At 39.2% G+C, this 24,705-nt stretch overlaps 1 protein-coding gene across 7 annotated transcripts in view; it reads right to left on the bottom strand.

Annotated features, from left to right (window-relative positions):
• Positions 1-24,705, bottom strand: part of CARMIL1 (capping protein regulator and myosin 1 linker 1) — a 262,957-nt gene that overhangs the window by 130,470 nt on the left and 107,782 nt on the right. For all 7 annotated transcript variants that reach the window (XM_016140897.2, XM_036235257.1, XM_036235261.1 and 4 more), the window contains 5 exons: positions 21,696-21,817; positions 12,834-12,931; positions 12,431-12,501; positions 12,121-12,194; positions 2,211-2,286 (listed from right to left, as the gene is read on the bottom strand). In XM_016140897.2, the coding sequence (XP_015996383.2) occupies positions 2,211-2,286; positions 12,121-12,194; positions 12,431-12,501; positions 12,834-12,931; positions 21,696-21,817 (441 nt within the window). The remainder of the gene's footprint in view (positions 1-2,210; positions 2,287-12,120; positions 12,195-12,430; positions 12,502-12,833; positions 12,932-21,695; positions 21,818-24,705) is intronic.

Genomic DNA, 24,705 nt, shown 5'->3' with positions numbered 1-24,705 from the left:
TGACCTTTGTAGGGTGACCTTGCAGCGCACCCACAAAAATAACTTACCACAGGAAGACTTTCACTTACCCACTGGGTGTAACCATGGCAATAACATTTATGAAACAGAGTGTATAAAAAGTGTGTCCAACTTTTCTTTAAGATGCCAGTGGGGGAGAAGTATAACAAGTTATTCAAGATTACGTTAGTGGTGCTACTCTTTGTTAAGTGCCAACTACATGAAAGGCACTGCTTTCTACACTGAAGAATATATAGTGATGTAAATTTTAAAGAGACACACATACGAACCTAGATACCAAATAAAATGTGATTATTATAGCAGTGTCCCCAAATGTCTGCTGCATATTCAGCTCTACATTCACTGATTTGGGGGGGAGGGAGTAACAAAATAATACAATGACTCTTCAAAAGTCTGCATTTAGTTAAAAATAAAATGAAGACAAACATGAAGAACTGCTATTCTTTTTGAAGACTGCAATGTTATTCCAAAGACCATTTTTCATTTTAAAATACCAAAAAGTAAAAATATACACATATGTATTTTTGTGCTTAAATATCATCAGTTAATGAAAAACAATAAGTTCTTAAATCCTGTCACTCTCCTTCCTTTCATCCCAGGATACCCGGGAAAGCAGAAGAGTGCTAACAGGCTTTGTTTTTTTAGGAATGAAATCATTAGATACAGTTTCTTTCCTAAACAGCTAAGGCAGCTGAAAGATGACACCTTGGAGGAAGAATGACAGAATGGCAGCACCAATGACCTGGACACATTCCGCCACTAGTGAGTTGGGAAAATTTCCAAAAGTGAGAAATCTACCACCTCTTCAGAGCTCTCCTGTGACCCATTCTGAAATGAGTTTAGGTGAATGTCTGAATGAGACAGGAAAACTGACATGGTAGAGAAGCACTGTTCTGACCCCACGATCCCTGGGCTAATCCACTTCTCATTCCTCTAATGGCTCCCCTCTCCCAGCTATAACCTCTGCTGGCTCTGCTGGCTCTGCTGGCTCAGTCCTGAACCCGGTCCCCATCCCAGCAGCAAACAAGAGGTTTCTGTTCCCAGGTTTCCCATCATGGCTTTCTGTCTGTTCCCGGAGAGTTCACCTGGCTCCCCTGCCATCCCCATCTCCAGCACCACTGACCTTAGACACTCTGTTTAACTGATAAAGTTTCCATATTTCATGCTCCCACATTTGCTTATTTCTCGGCCTCTTTGCTAGTCTAATTGTGATGATGGTAATAACACTTAACAGGTATAAAATGCCTACAACATGTCAGGTACTGAGTTAGAATTTCTATATGCATTATTAACTCGTCTCAGTAGCCTGAAAATTAGTTATATTCCTATGTCCATTCATTCAACAAACTAACCTGACATCTACTTATTAAACCAGTTTTTACTGAAGAGTTATTATGAGCCACACAAAAAACACTAGATAGAGATGAAAAAGGTGTGAGTCCCAACAGCAGGCACACAGGAAGCTGAGGCCCAGAAGGTCAAGTAACTTATTTAAAGTCACATGGTTTTGTAATAAGAGTCCGAATCTGAAACCTAACTGTCTGTTTCCAAGTCCACACTCCTTCCTGCACCACACTGGCTCTTAAATTCCCCGTGTAGTTCTGCCCATGCTTCCGCAGAAAATGCCTCAAGTCACTCATCCCCAGGCCAGTTCAGATCTGTTTTGATCTGTTTGGTTCCCCCATACCTTACAAAAACCAACAGATTTCACTTTGATTTCATTTTGCTTCCATATAAATCTACCCAAAAACTCATCTAGAAAATTGAATTATAACTACCATAACTAACTCAACCAAAGCAACTCTACCTGGTAACGTTTTCCTAAATTCTTAGGAAGGGAAGTTTTGTGGCGATGTAATGTAAGACAGGAACATAAAATCTGCTATTTGCAGTTGTGCAAATGTAACTTAAATAGTTTTTTGCCAACAGAATGAGTGTGTACTGAAGGTTACAATAAATGTCTTTCTGTTCATCACCTAAAATTGCCCGAAGCAGCTGAAAACATGAGGAAGTACTTTCTGAGGCATCTCACATTACGAACTTTATAAAATGTTATGAAGATCACTGATAGGAAAATATCTCAAGAAATAACATGTATGCAGCTTGTCAGTATAGTAGAAAAACAAATATTTTTTGATAAATATCAGGTTTTTGAAATTCAACATAGCTAAGCAACATCTTCAATTACTTACCAGTTTTAGATCCTTAGAGGACAGCTTTGTGAACCACTGATTGTATTCCAGAGCAGCAATGATAGGTATTAGATCCCTAGAAGCAGAAATAACAAAATAAATGAATGTGCTCTTGCAACAGCCACATTGGTATTTTATTTTTAATCCATGACATCCCATTTACTTGTTAATTTCTATTATTTATATACAAACACACTATCCAGGCAAAAATATTTCGACCACTAGATGACAATTAAATTCTCTAGGACAGATCCTTCAGTATGATGTAAGCAGAATTCTTAAAAGTTGAAGTTAAATGAATTACCTCTAGGGACTCCGATTCCTATTTCCAAAGGAAAAGAGGATGGTAGCAGTATTTGCTTGTCTAATTCCATACTATTAAGTCTTACTTCTTTAATTTACTTCATAAATTTTTTATCTATATCAAGTATGTCATGTAATCTCTAGTCAGAGGAATTTATAAAATTACAAGGATCATGTCTAGACTGATAATAAGTGAGACAGATGGATCCCCAATGCATAGCAAGCATCCTATAACTAATTGGTAGTTTCTTGCAGATATTAACACTGATTATATACATGAGAGCCATGGAGTGAAGATATTTGATCGGGGACCTGCCACCACTCTATTTTTCCTGCCTGATCTCCTACCACATCTCATAACTCATACTCAACCCCAAAAGCAGACAGTTCACTAACTCATCAAAACATACTGTGCAATTTCACTATCAGAATCATCTTTAACTGCTATGGTTCAGCTATGAAAATCCACATGTCCTTCAGTGCCTGTATCATACAGCCCCCTCTTCTGTAAGGTCTTCCTAGTCATCCGGCCAGCATATTGCTTGCAACTCTAGTATTTATTTTATTCTATCTTTGTATTAGTTGGCTGCTTAAACATCAGTCCTCTATCATCGCAGGTTGTAAGTTCTTTGAAGACCAAGTCTCTTGTTTTAGTTTTGTGGTTTCAGTGAGGCCCTTATCAGTTTTATCCTTAGGGCAAAAACAAGTAGCAAATACTCAAACTTTTAAGAAATAGAAAAGAAAGGCAGAAAGTGAAGAGAAAGCTAAAAATTAGCATTATTTCAGAGTTTGTAGGTACCAGGCCCTGTGCTAGATTATCTTACTTAAAATCTCAAGACAATGTAGGAGGAGGTTAATTATTGCTTACATTTTACAGATAAAAAAATAGATGTTCAGGGACATTTAGGCCACAGGGACAGGCCTACAGCTGAAGACCAGACTCTGATGCACCATGTGTGCAGTTTCATTAGACGTGTTTTTAAAAGGCAAAATGAGAGCTCGTACAGAAAACCATGCAAAAAAAGTAGCAGTCTCAGTTGTATGATTCCCCACGCCATTTTCCTACTTTATATTCACTTTAAGTTTTAGATTTAAAAAGGAAGTTTTAGATTAAAAAACAAGCATGACAACATTTTATGCAGTTTCTATGGTCTTCACTGTTTTCATCTCTCTCCACTGACCAAGTGCTCAGAACAAGCCCCAGCTGCTCTCCCGGTGTCTCAGGACAGGCTGTAGCTTCTCTGGGGGTAAGTCCCACCTCGTTACACAGCCTTCTCCTGTCCTGCTCCACTCAGGTACTACGGCAACGTTCTCATCTCAGCTCCTTTTGTGGATTTAATGTCAAGTGGTGACTATCCTTCAGAAACTCTGTATTGTGTATTCTATTCTATTGTTTGAGGTGAAGTACTGCTGGCTTTTGTCATAATGAATGAATTTTCAGGCACTGAAGAGCACATCATTAACAGAACCAGGTTTTATGTTAATGCAGTGGGTCAGGCAGCATCATCTCTTCACAAGATAGGAAAAAACCTTGAAAAAATATGTTGGTACATTAAACTCTAACACTTAATGACACTAGAAGTATAAATATTTAAATTTCTCAAAATACACAGCAGTCTAGGTGCATATCTGTGTGATAGCCAATGACTGTAATTAGTAAAATCTGCACATAAAATGATATAAATTGTTCCAAATCTAGACACTGTTTTTCTTGAGAAAAAAAATATAGCAAAATGTTATAAGGACACCTTGCAAGGTGGTACCATTGAAGGTGATGTAATTTTTTTCTAACACAATTTATATATGATATTTTAAAATTTTTTGATGATCCATAATCTAAAAGAATTATGAAATTTTCTATGGATGATGTAAACAATATTTTGCTTTTAAAAAAAGTCCATGAAGATAATGGAGATTTGTGCATGTTGGCACGGTCTGCCTTTCATGTTTCTCTAAATTACATGAATGCCTAGGCTTTTAATGTTAAAGACTAATTAGAAGGAAACAATCACATAGCTCAATGCATTCAATAAATATTTAGTACCTACTAACTACTGGGAAGGGTTATCTGCTGAGCAGGGGGCATGTTCAAAATACCATAAGGACACAGGAGGACAGCAAGTACTTGAGACTGGAGCGGACAGGGAAGGGTCCACAGGGCTTAAAAGATAGGAAGGGGCCAAGCAGGCAGAGAAAAGGGAATGGAGTATTTCAAGTAATTAGAAACAACATGTGCAAAGGCATGGGAACTGGAAATGCTCAGCAACTCCATCCATTCACATAGTCAACATGTGCCAGCCATTGTGAATGAATCACTGGGTGTGATGCAACCATGAACACAGCAAGATGGTCCCTCTGCTGGTGACACTGACAGCCTGGCAGAACCTGGCAGAAGACTCAGGAAATAAAAGCAGCTGTAATAAAGTGAGATAATCCCTATGGAGCAGAGCACTGTGAGATACTATGGTGTATAGCAGAGGAACATTGATCAGGAAAAGGTAGGTCAGGGAAGGTTCTTACAGGAAACTGTTGAGCTGCCTGAGATGAGGGAGTAGGATGGGACACATATTCCAGGCAGAAAAAAAAGGTCGACAGAGTATAATTATTATAACTGGTGGGGTAGGGGAAGGAGGGGAATGGTGATTGAAAATTGATTTACTCAGGTCTGCTAAGGGGAAGCGATGGCCCATTTCTTGAGCTAAGTGGTGAAAACAGTGGTTAACTTTACAATTATGTACATTACAGTACATAGCTACACACTTTTCTCTAAGGAGACAAGTATGAGCATGGCCTTGGCAGCACTGTTCATGACAGTTATTAAACTAACCAAAATGATTGCTCAACAGTAGAATGGATAAACTATGCAATGTTTATACATTAGAATAAAAAACAAACAAAAGAAACTATAGGTATATACAGCCCATGAAACCTCAGTTTCTCAGGTACTTAACACCTCTCACTCAATCAAAGAATGGAGAGCTTTAAGTTTGAGAAGACCAAGCGTCTAGGAAGCACTTTGACAAACACTTATGGAAAGTCAAGGTCTGAACTAAGTGATGTTCAGGATTCCTAGCATTCATTACTCCAGAAACATTCAAGCCACCATGACGGCCAAACATAAAGGCCAGAACCAGGGAGACTTAGGTGTAGATAAAACAAACAGTACCACAGCAATGATCAAAACTCTGATTTAGTCTCACTTACACAGAAAACACATGAGAGAGTACATAACAAATTTCATTTCTGAGTTTACTTTCCTGGATGTGTGAGCACACAAGCAACCCTTGGATAAATATTCAGTTTGGCATTTACATGGGCCTCCCAAATGCTGTGCTGACACCACCTCGCTGCAAAGAAGTCCTCTGATTTCCCTGGTGGGATCTCTGTCAATGAGGACCAACCCTTTTACGGTTTCACAAAGCACTGTTGTGATTATATTACACAATGGAGAAAGGTTTCCAAATACCAATGCTTAGCAACTTGACAGATTTTCTCATGATGTAAAGTGGTTAACAGTTTTTTACCATTGGTCCATGGTATTTATTGTGCATCTCACTGTTTTCCTTTGACCTCCTAAGAGGCTCTTAATTACCATGTGACTTTAGGCTGGAAGAGTAAAGTTGGCCTTGAAGCCTGACAGCAGTTTAGAAAACCCTTGTGCAAGTCTTGGCAACATGGTATTCTCTTGTACGTTTTCATATGATGCTTTTACCATTTTCTTAAAATATCAGCAAAAACATTTAAAAGATGCCAAATCCTGAGAAGGAAGAGCTGTGGAACCTTTAGAGCTTCAGAGTATAGAATTTTAGAACCACATGGAAGTGTCATTTTTTATATTGTGCTGAAGAGAAACAAAACAGTTAATATTCCCTAACCACCTCCTGATGTAAATTTGTTAGATGCAGAGTTGCTTCTGTTATGGTTATTGTTATTATAGAAAAAAAAAACATGAACTAGTCTCTGGAAATCCAAAATATTCTGTAATAAAGGGATGATGTAACTCTAAATCTTTTTTGTTCAAATTAAGAAAACCGGTCACTTTACATAGTTTTCGTTTAAATAGGACAAGCCTTTTAGAATATAAAAATAGCAAGCATATATTTAAACACTTTTATGTACTGGTATGAAGTGTTTTAAATACATTAATCCATGCAGTCTTGACAACAGCCCATGAGGATGGACCACCATTAACATTTACAAATGAAGACCCCAAGGCACAGAGAGGTCAGAGACCCCACCCCCACCCCCATCAAAGATTCAAAACCCTTTTTCATCACTGTCAAAGACATACTCAGTTTCTAATTTGAAAGTTAATACCAAGATGTATTCTGAAGTGAAGTGATTTCTCAAATAATGATAGTGTTCATGTTGCTTTGGACATCAAAAATAAACGGCTAATATTTGGGGACTTTTTTAAAAAAAGTAAAATGCAAAACAAGGAAGTCTAAATCACTTGTCAAATTCTTTGCTACGTTAGATTCTAGATTCTTGACTTAGCAGTTCCTACCTCATCTTTTTGATCTGTATGATTTCATAAGAATTTAATTTTTCCAGTTATTATTTTCAGGCCAGATGTCCCTCCTTACTCCCTTTCCCAGGCCCACCTCCTCCCTGAAATTATAAAAACACTGTAACTTTTAAACAGACAGTGTGAAATACTCCAGGAAAGTATTAAAGAATAAAAACAATTGACAGAATTGAAGGATGTCTAATAAGCCCCATAATCTACAAGGTGGAAAAAGCAAAGGTAGAAAGCAACATTCCAGTGAACAGCATCATGATTGTGTGTAGTATATCTACACACCATGGGAGTGAAGGTTTCCCCTAATAAATCTCACCAATATTCAAAGGCTCAAAGGAGGTGTTTCATGCAAGAATGCAGTCTGGCTGCTCCACATGCTTCCTGCACGTGCACAATGGAACAGGGAAAGACTGGTAAAACTCGGAGCCACGGCAATATCTTCCTGACTTACTCATTTGATAATTTAGACTTTTCTCATTTATATTGAATTTGAAAATGGGAGTTGGAGAGCTTTAAAAAGTTTAAAATGTTGTGGATTAGCTATTTCTCCCTGACGTCCTCATTTATATAGAGATACGTCCTCTATATTATTATTAGGTGATTAAGTTGAACTCCTCACCAGCCCTGTGAAAAGTATGACATGAAACACTGCACAGGAGGACACTGCCAGATGGTTAAGAACTGTTTCTAAACTTTTTGATCATTCCCTCCTGACTGAAAACTATTTTGAGAACGCACCTACCTTCCCAAAAATCTGTGTTTACGTACTACTGTAACAATATATTAGTGTAAAACATACATACACAAATAAAATGGATGAGAAAAATATAAACATGAAACAAATCCTACTATTTTTTTGATGTTTCCCCAATATATCATTAATTTATTCATCACTGGGTCCACCTGACGCAGGCTAGGAACCAATGTTTTACAAAATTATTTACAGAAGTTTTTGAATGGAAATGGAAGCTGATGCTATTTGCACCTGATTCCACACTCTGAATAGCATTTCTTCCTTTTTAAATGAGGGTGGAAATAAAGAAATGGAGCTTAGATTAGGAAAGAATTACATACCACTGCCCTTAGGACAACCTGGACAAACATTAATCCACACTCAAACTCTTTTCCTGAAAGTATCAGGCTCAACAATGTCACCTTGATGAATAAGAAATATGACAACACAAAAACATAAAGGGAATGAACTGCCGGCCGGGCTCTCCTAAGCCAAGTTTAAACTCAATGATGCATGTCATTGAGTCTTTAGAGGATTGATGAGATTAGCTCCCTTTAAAAATATTCCGGAAGCAAGAAAAATTGATGTATTTAAAGCTATACATTCTCTTCTCCTTGGTACCACTACCTCTACCTTCATTTTTCTTGGCCACTCCAATTACAGTGTAATTACATTTTACACATGTTGGCTCACAGACCTATGAGAAATGTATAAAAAGCCAAAGCCTTTTTCAAGCCATGTCTCTTTGCAGCCCACCTATACCTAAACTAGACAAATTTTAAGAATATAATTAAATAAAATTTTGGAAGCTATAAGTAACAACTGAGTGGGCATTTTCCAAGTGCTTCCTAATTACTATTCTTCTCCAGAGACTGACAGAATGGATCTAGTATGGACACTGTCACACTCAGATGTGAATGCTTACTCAGCAACAACAGGGTCCCTGGTCCGCCTATATTCAGTTCTGATACAGCCTTCATTAGTTAGTTAGAGTTAATCACAACATCTAATTGCTTATTAATCTACCTTGAAAAGCCTAGGTAGACCCTAAAAATGTTAGTGAGGTGGCAGAACATATAGAAGCAAGGAAGCTGGTCTATGGTGAAGAGACAACAGCATGCTAGATAGCTGAGGATGATGTACACACTTTCCCAATTCATGAGGCTGTGTAGGTCATGTGACATAAAGCTACGGTATTGTGACATTGGGCATATCTCTGAAGAAGAGCAGATCCAGGGCAAATCAGAGAGGTGAGGATTATTTAGCAGGACCTTCGTGATGAGAATGATGACAAGACCTTGTCTCTGTGCCACCTTTCAAACTGATCTCCTGCATGTGATGATAGAGTATTGTCTCCTCCACCTCTGTGCTCCAGATGACAAAGCTGCCAAAGCCACGTTCAGTCCTCCCTGTCACCAGCCCCGCAACAGTTACATCAGTGCCCCCACATAAGGCCCAAACCTCCCACTCTGAACCTGAACTGGTCCTGGGAAAATGGTAGTTACAAACTCTTAAGTGCAAAAGGACAATGACCTGAGCACAAGAACTGAAAGAAACACACAGACCCATGCAGGAATCCAGGCAGGATTTCACAATGAGTTGGGGTAGGTGACACAGAGTATAACTGAGTAAGAATACCATTACAATAATTGAGAAGCTGAGTAGCGGGGAGAAAGCATTAAGTAACTGATGGGCTCTCTAGATATAATCTCCTCAACTTCCCAGAATTCTGATCTGCTTCCCTGGAACAGATTTTTCTGAGCCACTGGTTTGACTACACAGTATTGTGTCAGACAGGATGAATAAGACAGATATACCCCGGCCCTCATGGAGTTTCCATCCCAAGAGAAGTAATGGTTTTAACGGCTGTTAAGAATGGATGTGTCTAACTATGATGACTAAATGCAATGGGGGGAAAAATAAAGCTTAGAATGATAGCCAATCAGGAGAGCTTTCATACTGTCTATATGAAATTAAATAAGGTCTTCGAAAAGAAAGTCTGGCTGAAATGATCAGGTGCAGCGACATCTACATAAACGCATGCAGAATCTCACTTTAATAAATGTAAATGGTGAACAAATTGCTTACTTGTATCTGAATTATGTTCAACTAAGGCTGTGGGAGCTGACTAGCACGGGGGAAAATGCACGTATACATATATAATTATTGCCACTCTATGTTAGCAAACACCAGCTCAACGCATGGCCTATTTAACCTCTTCTCTTTCACCGCCAATTCCTCGATTGTTTATTTTGTTTTTTAGATCATAAATATATGAAATTATATGGTATTTGTCTTTCTCTGCCTGATCAATAAGTTCAGTAGTGACATTTAACAAATGTCATTTCCCCTATTGTGCAACAGCAAAATATTTGGAAGCTATGCATAACTCAGTGAGTCAGTATTTTCTAAAAGACCTGTGCGGAATGCTACATAACCATGTACAGGTAAGACCCACTCAAAGCACAAGATAGACCAAATGAGTTTTAATGTAACAAAACACAACCAGTTCGTTGATATGGTCTCAGACATTGCAAAAGTTCTTTAAGAAACCATCACTTGTTGAGTTTAGGTGAAGAATCCAATAATTCTATGAAAAGGCTATTAAAAATATTCCCTTTTCTAATTATGTATTTGCATAAGGCTGGATTTTCTACACATAATTTAGCCGAAGTAACAAATCATAACAAATTGAATACAGAGGCAGATATGAGAACCCAGCTGTCTTCTAGAAGTCAGAAACTAAAAAGATCTGCAAAAGGAAAACCAGTGCCACTCTTCTTGCTGACTTATTTTTGTTTTGGAAAATACAGTTACTTTTCATTAAAATGGTATCTCTGTTAGCATGTAATGGATTTATTTATTTTTAAAGGAATTAATGAAAATATTTATAATTTTAGTTTTAATTTCTACTATGACAAATGCCAAAAGCTGTGACCCACAAAAACAAAAGTTAATCATTTTTAAGACACGAAGGGATCCTGGGACCAAAATCACTGAGATCTGACGCTGTAGGCCCGCCTTCTCCTACCTTAGTCTACATGCAACTGTTTTAATTGAAAACTTCAAACCAAAATATTTTCCATTTTTGTCTGTCAGTTCACTTTTTCATGAGCTATACAGGAAACATCTTCTTTAAATGTGGTTATGAATTTCCCTCTTGTGTAGGGAGAGGGAGACCATATCCAGACAGGAGAAGACTGCCTGTTCCCCCAAAAGGAAGCAAATCCAAACTCGAGATCCAGGGTTTTAGGCGCTTCAGCCACAATTACAGACACAGCTGAGCCTGCTCCACCCTCCCTCACGGACCCAGGCCGTGCAGACAGGAGAGCGACCCACCAAAGATACTTTTTCTTGGCTCAATTCAGGCTAGAACTCTTCAGAGACCTCACTATGATTCTGGATTTCCAGCCAGGAGAGTGGAAGAATCATTTGACATGGTACTCTGGGGTAAGAAGAGGCAACAATGCTCTCTGTAATCCCAATTACCCAAATGGCATAAAAGGTACAGGTGAAATCCCAGACTTCCTTCTCTCAATTCCAAGCACAGAGAAAAGACTTATTGGGCCAGGCTTAACGGTGGGAGGGCTAATACCTACCTGCCCACCCTGCAGCACATCTGGGGTTGAAGAGATTGGGCTGGGCCAGGAAACATTACCAGAAAAGACATTCAGGGTAAGGGGCCTAACATAACTCAGATCTGTCCTTGCAGTGAGAAGGGAGAACTGAACGAAGCTTTTCTCTGAGGCCTGATCACACAAGCCACAGCCCTGAACACATTAAAGTCACTCTCATAAAACCTATAAGTTTCTCGAATAACTTGTCACAGGTGTCACAGTTTTGCTATCACTATCATAAGGCAGACATTGGCTAACTGATTCCCACCGATATCTGCATGTATATATACCTAGTAATCCCCAATTCATAAAGAAACTGCGAAGTAAGTCCTTTGTTAGGATTTCAGCACAAAATTTCCTCCTAGGAAAAAATTGTTCTAAATGGCAACTAGTTAAAAGAGAGCTATATTTTATATGCAGGCCAGATTAAATAGACTTTGCGAGCTGATATAAGAACCTAAAAATTACATTGTTTCCATGGGAAAAGCACATTTTCTAACTATAGACTCTCCATTTGAGGTATACACGGCACTCCCATGCCAAAGCATTCATAGTGACAAACACATCTGAAACTATTAGTTGAAAAGCAAAACACAGAGATTCTTAGATTCTCCTATTCCTCTTATAAAAGGATTCTCTGGAGATAAGGTACATCCCTCAGTGTCAGCAGAGAAATGCAGCTCTGAAAGCAAAGAGTAGAAGAAAAGAAAGGAAATAAAGAAGAAAACAGCTCACCTATGGTCAAGATGACTGAAGTCCTGTAAATTCAATTCCCGGGTGTCTTGTGTCAGATAAATTGTATCCACATCCTATTTGAAATATAAATCGGTCATGTAAATAGTCCACATAAATGACCGGGAAGCAAGAGAGATGCGAAGAGAATCAGACAATGACATAGGCAGATTTTTATGTAATCTAAGTAAGGAAGATTGTAAACAAAAAATGAATGGTGGGAAAAAGAAAGAAAAATAATCCAGCTAAATATTGGAATACTCTCCTGGTGTCCTGGTGTGTGTACACACGCATGTGCACATTAAACACTTACCCATTGCACTTCTTCCCTATATGGAAACCCCAGCCAGTCACAAACACAGGCATACATCTGAGAAAATCCACCTGAAACATATGACAGAAATGTGATCGTTTTTTTGGCTAAATAATTTTTAAATTAAAATTTAAAAGCTTAAATATGGCTGGTGTCAACACAGCTGATCATTCTTTGTTTGAAAAAACAACCAAGATTCTCCTCCCTGTTCTGTAGTAGGTACATAATAGAATGCAATACAGCTTAAATATAGAACTTCTATCCACCAATGAAGCCTGTGCAGTGCTAATTACACCTTAAAACTAATTGTACCTTTACAGTAGTATGCTAGAAATAGACTTCACTTCCTGGCCAGGGGATATCATGCAGCCACTTATATTTTGGTTTTAAAATGCATGCTCACCACAGGGGCCCTGCTCGGGCACAGGCTGGCTGTCCCACAGAGCCTGGAGACTGGCCAGTCGCTCAGATGGCTCCATGGACACCTTTTTCATGATTCTCCTGTAAAATCAATAAGAAAAACAATGAACTTCAAAACTCAAGTGTTTTGAACTGCATATAGAAATCTATTTTGTGATATGCCTTTTTTCAAACAAAGAAGTGTTGCTTAAATTTTGGTAAATATAATTTTTTAAAATTTTAGCTAAAAATCTACATGAAGTCCATAATAAACTCCTTCATTAAGCTTCCTTTTATAAGCTAGAGGCATCTAGTAATGTAAATTGTCTCCATGTTATTTAGCTGTTTTATAACATTAGAGTTTATAGAACTAGTTAGAAAATAGCGTGTTCTACTTAGAACTGTTATTCTGTGTACAGAAAATATAAATTTCTAATTTTTAAAGAATTAAAGTACAATGTTCCTCCTCTATCCTTTCCATAGCACCTCACACAAGTGTCCACCAAGAAACTGGGCATCTCACATTGAAGAGCTGTTCCTTTTGCTCTCTCCCACATGGACTGTTGCCCCCCTGGAGCAGAGGACCTGTCTAATTCCTCCAGCCCCCAACCTGACAAAGGTCCTGCCCACACATGCAGCCGTAGGACATAGTGGTTAAAAGCACAGCCAACCACCATTATTCACAGAACTGGCAAAATAAGAGGACCTACCCTATGGGATACTGACCAGAAGGAAAGAAATTAATACCTGTGAAGTTATCAGAACAACCCCTGATGTGTAGTCAGGTCTCCACAGATAGTAGTTGATGCCATCATAGTTATCACATAGGAAACATTTAATGAATAATCCGTGAGTTCAGTAATTCAGCCACAAAATTGTATTACATGTCTACAGTCTGCAAAGACTACTTCCCAGGTAGTAGGCAGGCACACAGCCATGAACAAAACAGACAGTGTCTCTGCCCTTAGAGAGCGCCAGACAAACAGGCAACATAAGAACAGAAGTGGTCATTTAGGGGAAATTCAGGACAAAAGGTGGGGACGAAGAAGAGGCACTTATTATCTAGTGGAGCAAGGGCAGTGCAGCACGGGGAGCTTACAAGCGCTCCTTAGTATATGATAAATCTGCATGTACTAAGAGTAAAGGAGGACGAAAGGGTTTATTAGGTGAAGCCTGGGGAGGAAGCGTTTCAGATACAGGGAGAGCAAGTTCACAAAGAAGAGAAAGCTTGTGCTTACCAGAAACTGAATATAGTTCAAAAGAGTGGGCAAACAAACATGCCACAGGGATGGGTAATAGATGAGTCTAGGAGCTAGGCAGGAACCAGGGCACAGAGATCTTTGGAGGTCAAATTAAGGGATTTGGGTTTATTCTTAAAATGATGAGGAACCAGGAGAGCCTAAACAGGGATGACTAGATAAGCACTGTAAACAAATGCCTGGGGCCGATGGACACAACTTTTGTGATATAGAGAGAAATAACTTGGGAACTGACAAAGAAATTCCTGTGCCTATAAAAACCCAGTGGGAGGGAAGGTCATGAGTTTTTGGTTGCACCACACTGGAGAGCTGGGAGATCTCAGCAGCCCATTGTGTGTGGAAAAGGGGCGGCTGGCTTGCTGTGGCATCACAGATTGTCCAGGCAGGCAGCCAGAGAAACAGCAGGGACAGAAGGAGCTGAGGATATGACAGCGCTGAGCTGATGGACACTGTGGGCTAAGCGGTCAGGAAGGAGAGACAGGAACGGGTAGAAGAAGGGGGATAGGCCGGCGGCCCCCCGAAAAGTCCCCGTGCTGACATATTCAAGGGAGAAAAAATGAGAGGACTAAAGGCTATGGCTGTGACTGCACCACGGGAGAAGTTGTTCCAGGAAATCACAAGGTCTAGGGCCTGGCCACAAGGGCACCGTGGAGGTAAAGGGGGCCTGGGCCGGGTGGGGGAAAGGGGAGGGCGGCAGCCAGGGCATGGTGAGAGGCTGCCAGCAGGTCGGAACTGCCCAGGGCCAGGCCATGACTTGGGTGCAAAGTGGTGAAACACACACAAAAACACCAATCATTAAGTCCCATTATTCACTGTATGGTACAAAACATATTTTACTCCTTCTGTGATGATTTAAAAGCTTTCGGTCATCATGAATGCCAATCACTGTGTTGGAATAGAAGAAATATTCCCAGTCATCTCAGCTTTTCGACTGAATAGATTCCAAATAAAACATGATAGAGACTGACAAGGTGCCTGCTGGCCTGTTCTACTCTGACAGAAAACCTCAAATATATCCTGCAAAGAAGGTAAATATGAACATTGTGCTTGCATGGAAATATTCCTCCTGCTACTTTGAAATTTTTATGATCGAAGCATAATGAGGTATATAACCAATGGATTTCAAATGTCATAAATTTCTTAAAATTCTTGTGTACATGCACAAGAACTCCAAGCGCAGCACGATCTTTCTCTGCTTTACCAGAAACACCAATCATTAAGTTCCATTATTCTAAAAGTCCTTAATGTGAGGAGTAACTGTGGGTCTAAGAGGACATTCACCATGAAAGTCATCATACAAAATATGGCCATTCGGTATGGCTCATTTTGTTCCATACTATCCTCCAGGTATTTCAGTGGCACTATTTTCTAGCAACATCAAGACAGTGATGCCAAATATTATGCAAAGAAACAGCAAAAGAGTTGAAAGCAGACCCAGATTTACACAGCCGAGTGACAGACATCTTGGACACATGGGCTGGACTTAGGTCTGACTTCATCTCAGATCACATTTCTCTTCTAAAATTCTTGCTTTACTTCTGCAGACTGCAGGGCATGCTATTTCAATGACACAGAGTGAACTTTAGTTAGTCAAAAGCAGGAAAAAAACAAGGCAAAACTCTCTGGCAGGAAGCTGGTAGGATTAACTGTAGGAAGGTGGCAGTCTAGGGTCATAGAAATAAACAAATCTTCAGAGCAGATTTGGAAACCAAAGCCTCAATTTTACTCCAAAAACAACACTGGACATTTAGCCTCGGGGTAAGGGGAGTCGACTAGAGACTCAGGGGGGCTGCAGCTAGTGCGGACGACTGCGCGAGCAAGGCCCTGCTGTGAGGACCCTGCACCTGGTGGGTTCTTCACCTTCAAAACCACTCTTCAAGTCATTCTGAGCTTTTCTAAGGAGCTCTACTTCTGTAACATCTCATTTTCCTTTTTCAAGGAACTAAAATAAGATTTCAGGAACTATAGGAACTATATTCGTTTATGTAAGAGATAAAGTTATAAGAACTAAACTTCCAGAAGGCGGCAACTGTTTCTTATCTGTTCTAATACCATGCACGGAAACAGAGTGAGAGGAAAATCCATGCCACACACGTTGTTTTCTGTTTGTAGCTACATAACAGCAATGAGCCCATCTGTGTGTGCATCACAGGGTACACGCAGACACAGAGAGAGTGTCAGACAGACAGACACGGGATTTGCTGTCAGAATAATTGCAGGTAAATCAAAGTCCTAGCAAACAGATGGGTCAGGCCTGCCACTCACGTGCAGGCAGTTCTACATAGCTGAATCAAGTCCATGTGCATTATGTACAATAAATTTACACAAGATTCAGAAATATTTTTATGTGGCAAGGAACAGTGAACTAGATGACAAGCACACAAGCTTTTTACGCAAATATCACGCTTAAATTGTTGACTTAAAAAAATTCTGATTTTAACCACTAAATTGATTTATTTAAAATTCACTTCCAATGCTCCTCCTATGTAATATGCAATTGTCTACAGAACAGTATATGTTACCAGAATGTTACCACTGCTTTCAAAAAGTGAGCGGACTACCACAGTTTGTAAAAAGCACCTTTCTTTTGTTTACATATTGACTCCTATTTTGACACTTTTCTTCACAATAAACTCACTTTTCATATTTCTATAAGGTTTTGACTTCGTTTTTATTATGGCAGTAAAGAAACATTGTTCTAACAAACCAAAGCTAACAGCCAACTTTCAAAAGTGTCACACATGAAAAAATAATGAAGCATAAGAAAAAAATCATGTGAGAAGGTTACTATTCTGTCACCTAAAGAAGATGTTACTGTCCCATTAACAACAAAATAAATCAAATAATAGACATGCAATCAACTTACATATAAACAAATAATAAAAAAAAAATCATAAACATCAAAGAAATCCCCTACGAACATCACCAATTTCCTTTCTGACTGTGTGGGCTTTCGTTCTGATGCTTCTGGGTACCCGAATGCACAGCATATATAGCTAAAGCTTTTGAAGCACTATTTAAGCAGTTTCCATGAGTTAACTGAAATCCTCACGAAACCACAATAACAGCATTATCCCCATTTTATAGGTAAGGGCATGGAGCATTGAGAAGTGAGGTCTCTCGCCTAGAGTCTCAAGGATCCAGCCAACCTGACATCTTCCAGTTCCACCTTGAGGCTCCCTCCACTTAAGCCCATAAAGCATGGCTGCAGAATTAATTTTCCCTAAGTGTAACAACTATCACCTTATTCTAAAAGTCAAAAACCTCCCCCGGCTCCCTGGTGCCTCTGCAGAGGGACCGCACCCTTATCTCATGCATACCCGCAGGCTTCCGATTCCAGATAGGTTAGGCTGTTGCTGTCCCCTAAATCAGGCTGCAGCCGCACCTGCCCTCCCTCTGCACTCCCAGTGTCCAGGTACAGTCTTGGCCATCTGACCACAGAACTCTCCCCAGGCCCCTCCCTGACAATAGCCCTCCTCTCAAAAAAAAAAAAAAAAAAAAAGAGAACAACATAAATCAAACATTATTTTCTTGACATCTAGAGTTAAATGTGACTTCCTCTTCTCTGACATCTGCTATTTCACTCTCGTCATTATATCACTTGTGGAACTTCCATACATTCTCTTTAGACTATAAACTCTTTGAGGTAAGGAAACATTCTACTTTCTATGTGCAACTGAGGAAGTTCTTGAGAACATTTTCTAAATTAATTCCCACTTATCCTAATAACTTAAAAAAATAAAAACAAAAAACCTAGCTTGGTTGTGAAGAGCAGCCAAGGTTCTTGATATTAGAGAAGCTAAAGGCCACAATGCAAAACAGCTTCCTGAAGAGAACTGCCATGACAGACACCTCTGTGGAAACAGATTCAACAGCACTCGGGATATAAATATCTCCTGGGTATCCTTCACTACCAGCATCTTAGAGGAAAGGCCTCTGATGGTAGTTGGTATCGCAGCCAAGATGAGAATGTTAACAAAGCAATTCTAAAAAGTGATTTGTTTTTTAAATGGAATTTAAATTTTCTTCTTTAATCTTCACACTTTATATTATTTTGAAATAAACTTTCCTTATTTAATGAAAGTGGGGAATGTCACTTTGTAAAGGAAGGAGAGAAGAAGAAATAAATATTCTAACATATACGTGCAGAGTGAGGTGAAGATACTAGTGTAAATATTGATTTTTAACTCAAAAATCATCATTATATTCCCGCCTACATTCTCCTGACTCATTATATTTTGTATATATTTATATACTATTTTTATATATTTGATTTTGATCATGTGTGTTATTTTCTGAATTATATTTGGGTAAAAGCAAAAATTCAGACTTTTGCAGGTACTATGTCATTTATATATAGCCAAACTTAAATTATTCAAGTACTGATTATCTGAACTGAGGGCTGCCCTGGCTGTTTTTGTCCTCCTGATTCTTGATAGTTGCTCATCAGACATTTTCCTGTTGACCAGTACCTGCCAGAAGTGTCCTGAGCCTGGACGGAGATGAGGGCTGGAGACCCCGGGTCCCCACGACAGGCTCAGGTCCCATGTTTGATGAACCAATGACTCAAGCAAGACTTTAGGATTCCAAATATGATTTCATATGGGACATTTTCATGTTCTATATTATTTATGTAAAGGAACTATTTCCCTCACTGACAGCTTTAACTTCAGGCAAACTAAGAATGTAGAAGAGAAGATACAGATAGGATACCCATTTCTTCACCCTCTATAGTCACAAGAACCAACACCAATATAATTACACAGTTCCCAGGCCAAAATCACATAATACAATCTAAGGAGCTTTAAGAGTAAAGGCAGAACATACAAATCACAAAATACAAAGAGTTTATTTTGACAAGCTAATTGTGTGTGTTGAATAGGAAAGCAAAATGAAAGTCGAGTACATTTGAGTTATTTAAATTCTCTGCCAGGTTATTTTCTAAAGAATAATCTGTGCCTTCTTCCACATTGGTACCTTTATTTGAACTGATTCTCCTTTGCCTACTCCTCTGCTTCTAAATTCTCTCCATCCTTTTCAGGTAGATCTCTGTACAGAGGCCTATGCTCATTCACTCCCCTCCTACACTCCATTAGCTACTACCTCAGATGCTTCATGTCACCTGAGCTCAAGTGTCCATAGTGTGAAGCCGGGGCCACTGTCTTCTAACTTCTGTATGCTCCCAGGTAACATCACCCAACACTATATTAGGCACACTGTAAGCATAAATTTATAAGCTCATGCCAAACCTCAGTGAGTATTTACTATGTGCCAACGACTAGAGATCTAAGATTAATAACACCACAGCCTTTGCTCAAGGTGCTTGTAGGCTAGAAGGACAGGTTTGTCTTGTGCTCTATGTCCCTCTTACCTTCTCCAGGACAATGCTGACTGATTACCCTGCCTCCAGCAATAATCTCTCTCTATTACACCGTTCCCCTCATTATGGCCATGTGCTCTAATAGTGTCCATTCTGAATACAAACAAAAATCTCCTATAATTTCTCACATGCCTTTAGCTATACCCCAATTTGTCAGTTACTCCTCAGAGTTTTCCACACATACCACATCCACTTTCTCACTTCGCAATGAACGCAATCTGCCTCTCCCTACCAAATGCTAGAACTGTTCTAAGAAAGGTTGCCTATGCCCTTCACGTCACCACCCCACGGGCATCCTCCGCCCTCAGCGTTTCCAGTGCTCCATGTCAGTTTGTAATCAACACTTCTTCCTTCAGAAAGTCCTCCAGGTTCTGGTTTGCCACGGGAATCCTTTTATTGCTCCTCTTTAATGTGACCCTTAATGTTGGGCTCAAGACACTTTCTCTCCTAGGTAACGTTATCAATGGTCATGCACCAACACCACCTTTACGCTGATGACTCTCATACGAGCTACATCTCCAGACCCGAACCTTCTAAGTTCCAGCCTCACATATCTCACATACAGCATGCCTAAAATAGAATGGTTGGGGTTCCCCCCACCTCGAATAAAAAAAAACCCTTGCCCCAACACATACCCTAGGCACTCTCCACCTCACTGTAGCATGTCATTAAGTTATTAACCAGAAACCTAGGGCCATCGTTGGTCCTTCCTTTTCCTCACCACTGTGACCCCCTACCTAATCCATCTGCAAGTCCTATATCCAAAGTGAACCTTGTATCACCTTCTTTCTCATCATTTCTAACATCACTACCTCACTTCTTGTGGAGTCACCTCTCTCCTAGATCGCAAGTGTCCAAATTAGCTTGTACTTCTCCTCTAGGCCCCTTCCCAATCCACTGTCTAACATCAAAAATAATTTTCTTAATATATATAAGGAATCGTGTCACATCCTTGCTCAAAACCTTACAGTGGCTTCCCAGTGAAACAAGACTAAATTCCAAACTCTTCACAATGAGTCTCTGCATAAACTGACAGCACTTATGTGTCCAGCCTTGTCCTACACCAGTTCTCATCTCCCTCAGCAACCAGCTAGCCTGAGACTCAGGAGCACAAGACTTAGGTTTCAGAAGAAGGACAACCAGAAGGCGCCAGGCTAGCCCTCCATTCTGGTGTGTGAGTGAAGTAAAGACAGAACCCAGTGAACAGCTGTGTAAAGGGCAAAGCTGGTCTCCTAAAGCGAAAGACACTGACAGGAAGCTCCCATCCCCACTGAGCCACTGTCAGGCACCCAGAAAGTCCCAAAGGCATAAACGCTGGGTTTTCCTGCCACTTTGCCTCTTAATTAATAGGTAGAGCATTGTAGGGACATGTTCCATGACGGGCAACAGTTCCCACAATACTCCTGGCAGTCCTACTCAGCAAGGTGCACAGCTAACCATCACAGCTAACCATGTCTAAGTGAGGCCCCATGTTCTCCCTGGTATTTCTCTCAGAGTGCAGGGAGAGCAGTGGGTTGGGGGCAGAGTTCCTACAATCTGTGCATCATCTCTCATTGGGATGGTATTCTGATTCTTGCACAAGCATCTCTCTGCCTTTTCACCTCAGCCAACCTATTCCCCGACTCCCACAGCCCACACACTTCCTATGTGCAAACTGTTACCCAAGCACATAATCCCAATTTTAAACACTCAACAAAAAGAATGGGGGAAAGTACAAACAAAATTTACTAATATCCCTAAGGTGTGTTTCAGAAAACTAAGACGAAAAAGAAAGAAGCTAATTATTATGTTTAGTGTTTTTTTTTTTTAAGTTTCCTTTTACTAAGTAGGACAAAAAATAAAAAATAAAAAGGAAAGTGAAGCACTGTCTTCATTAATACTATATTTGATGCATTTACACAAAGTATTCGGCCCCTGTAATTCTATTCAATAACTGGGAGCAAAATTCAACTGGGGTAAATCTCAAGTTATAGTGAAAGGTTTCTGTTTTAGTCTTATGAGAAGTTAAAGGACTGCTGAATCCCACATCACTCAAGTTTTTTAAAATACAGAAAAATGTAACCCCACAGAAAACCTCAGACACGAAACATCAAGGTTTGAATTAGGGTGCTGATATTTAATGTTTAAGAAGGAAGTGTGAGAGGGGAACTGAGAGAAGGGACGGAGGAAGTTATGCTCTCATCTGCCAGCTTGCAAAAGAACCAGTTCTCTGCTCAGCAGAACTCACACTGGAGAGAGGCCAGGAAATATCCTCCGCAGGCAGGAACCGATGTGAGCCAGCACCTCGCTCACATCCTCAGGCGAGGCCATCCTCATGGACATGCTGGACTTCTCAGTTTCCACAACCATCTGCAAGAGCCGGGTGGGACACTGCTGAATAACGACTCCAATTCCTTAAATTTTTCATTTTAAATTACATAAACTATAAACTCACACTGATATGCACTAATACAATTCCAGCTTTTAAAGAAGCACTTCCTTAAAATAACACTCGTGGTTTAAGACTCAATGGAATATTTAGTAGAGGGTGGAGAGGTTGTCAGAAACACCCAAAAAATAAAACCAGTGTTGCGAAGGGCCAAACTGCAGATTCAAACAGAGCCCCTACATGTAATGAAAACTGAATTTCTACATTTGCATGTGACTTTTCCTCTACCAAGACTTTGTCGTGAGATGCTGTCATACAAAGCCCTACTATCCAGTGTAATTAAGAAACCTCCTTTAGTGAATGCCTGAGGGCAACCTGTTAGGTACCTTTTTATTTTTCAAACATGTTTTAAAAACAAGAAACCTTATAAGGTATTTAAATGAAATTCTAAAACCTTTTGCCTGAGGGAAAAAAGGAAAATCAAATGCTTAAAAAAATTTCAACTTTTCTAAGAAAAGGGGTTACTTAGAAAGCATTATATAAAATGAACAAGGTAATAAATGTTTAGTGCTAGGTAAAGAGTCATTCCTGTAATTAACTACTAGAGCTGTCCAAAACTTATACCAAAATTGTTCTGACTGAAGTCATATAGCGAGTCCTATAAATAAGGATAAATCAACCTGAAAAAAGGGCAGGTCAGAAAAGAACCAATAGGTTTATTAGGGACACATTACAAATAAAAAGAATCAACCTCAGTCACTTAAAAAAAAAAAAAGATATCATTGTCTTAGATACCAAAAATAGTCACATAAAATGTAATCCTTTTGGATTAGCACTGCCTCAAAATATCCTCACACATTTATTTCCTGCTATTAATTTGTAAGAAAATTTGCTGGAGGACCATACTTAAGATGCAACTAACCAACTAGATTAACAAAGCAGTTTTTAGATTTGCTTTAGGTTGTCTTAAAATTAGCTAAATAAGAAATAATAATCTGTTCTTCAAAGTGTGTATGTTAAAAGTAACATAATCTGTCAAAACGATGAGATCAAAGAAAAAGATTTAAATGATTTGAGTCCTAAAAATACTACTTTTCCATAAGGACCCTGAGAGAAATCTGTTAAGTATTTAATGCATACCACCTCTGTGCCGGTTACTTGGCTCCCTGCATAAAAAACATTTTCAATCCTAATTTGCAGTGTGTTAATCAAGAAACCGAAAGCATGGAGGTGTTTACCTAAGAGGTGTTCACTGATCAACCCCAGGCTACCTCAATGAGGATTCTTAAGTGAAACCAAAGCCACTTTGTGCAGTTAGCTCAGATGTTTAATATGCACCTATCTGTGCATGTTTTAAAAATCAGATACTTTGGGAGGCAGCCATTGTGTCTGCATTTTCACCCTGTCCCCAACCTTCCAACCTCTGGGAATTAATTATGTTGTTCACTACTGAGTACTCCTACTTTTTCCACATCCAGTATATCTACTCAGTTCACAGTTAAAGTGTGAGTAATTAGTGATTGGGTTATTCTAATTCCACTTAATCTTAACACCTAATCATCCTTAATTGTACAGGATTGAATAGAGTGACAGGAAAGAAAAATAGGTGACAGGTGGGGAAGAAATGAGCCTTCAAATTCCACCTTACATGAAAGCAGTTGCACAGCCCTGCATAATGTGTCACCCACCACCTTTGTGTAAAGATTGCAACAAAGGGATGGCAGTGAGACTAACACAGGAAATCATTTCATTAGGAAGAACTTGCTCTCAAATATCTCCCTCTTTCCCTGCTATTTCAGCTGGAGAAAAACAATGGAACGCTTTTTGCTTAGACGCTGAGAAGGACATAATCCATGACCTCCAATGCACATTTAAAATAATTAGAAATATAAGCCATTGTATCTTATTTAAGATTTAAATTTCCAACCCCACCCCACCCCCTTTTATAAGGCAGAACAACCTAACTAAACTTTAAGAGGGACATTTTTGACTGAACCCTAGCTAATAGATCTGTGAAGCATTTTTCCTCTAACAGAAACAGCCATGAGTAATTTGTGAAAATCATTCTATGACAGAGCAAACAATTAACCTTATAATTTAAAAAAGTCGCAGGTGTTTCAGCTGTACAAGAAACAGTCTGAAAGTTCTTTAACTATAAAATTTTATCACTGCTTGCCTAGATTTATTGACCATGAAGGCAACAGAACCTGAACTCCAGAAAGGGCTATGACAATGAGACTTGGAGTATAAGATAAAGGTCCCAACATTTCACTAACTCGGCAACACATCTACTCTCATTCATACAACAAAATGTGTATGTCCTAGACAATTATTTGAATGTACAAACTATAATTAAATAATGATAAAAATAACAATGACAAAAAGTTAGTGAATCCCATAGAACATTAGAACATTAGAAAAGCATGTACTAATCAAGGCTAGATCATGAGTGTCACAGGCAGACACTATCGGCTTTATGGTACTACATAAAAGATAATAATAACTATGAATACCAAGGGTCTGAGGTTACACAGGTTTTTAATTCTCAACCTCAACAAGATCAAATGATGTACTTGATAAAAATACAAATGCCTAACCGAGATATACTGAATCCTGTCGTGTGTGTATGTGTGCACGCGCATGTGCTGTGTGTGTGGGGGAGGGTAATGTGATGGAGAGGGAGGGGTACTGTTGAAGGTATCAGTATTTTTAAAAACTCCAGTCAATTCTGAAACATCAAATTACAATTAAGTGACTGGTATTGCCAATATCTTAAACTGCTAGCCCCTCTGTCAAAACAATACTACTGTTTCACTATAATTTCATCTCTAAGGTCCACACCATGAAACCAAGTTTAACTAAAGTCATA

Source organism: Rousettus aegyptiacus, unplaced genomic scaffold, assembly GCF_014176215.1.
Source record: "Rousettus aegyptiacus isolate mRouAeg1 unplaced genomic scaffold, mRouAeg1.p scaffold_m13_p_17, whole genome shotgun sequence".
NCBI classification, from domain to species: domain Eukaryota; kingdom Metazoa; phylum Chordata; class Mammalia; order Chiroptera; family Pteropodidae; genus Rousettus; species Rousettus aegyptiacus.
Note: the sequence above shows the minus strand (reverse complement) of the source record. Positions and strands in the feature narration are given on the sequence as shown.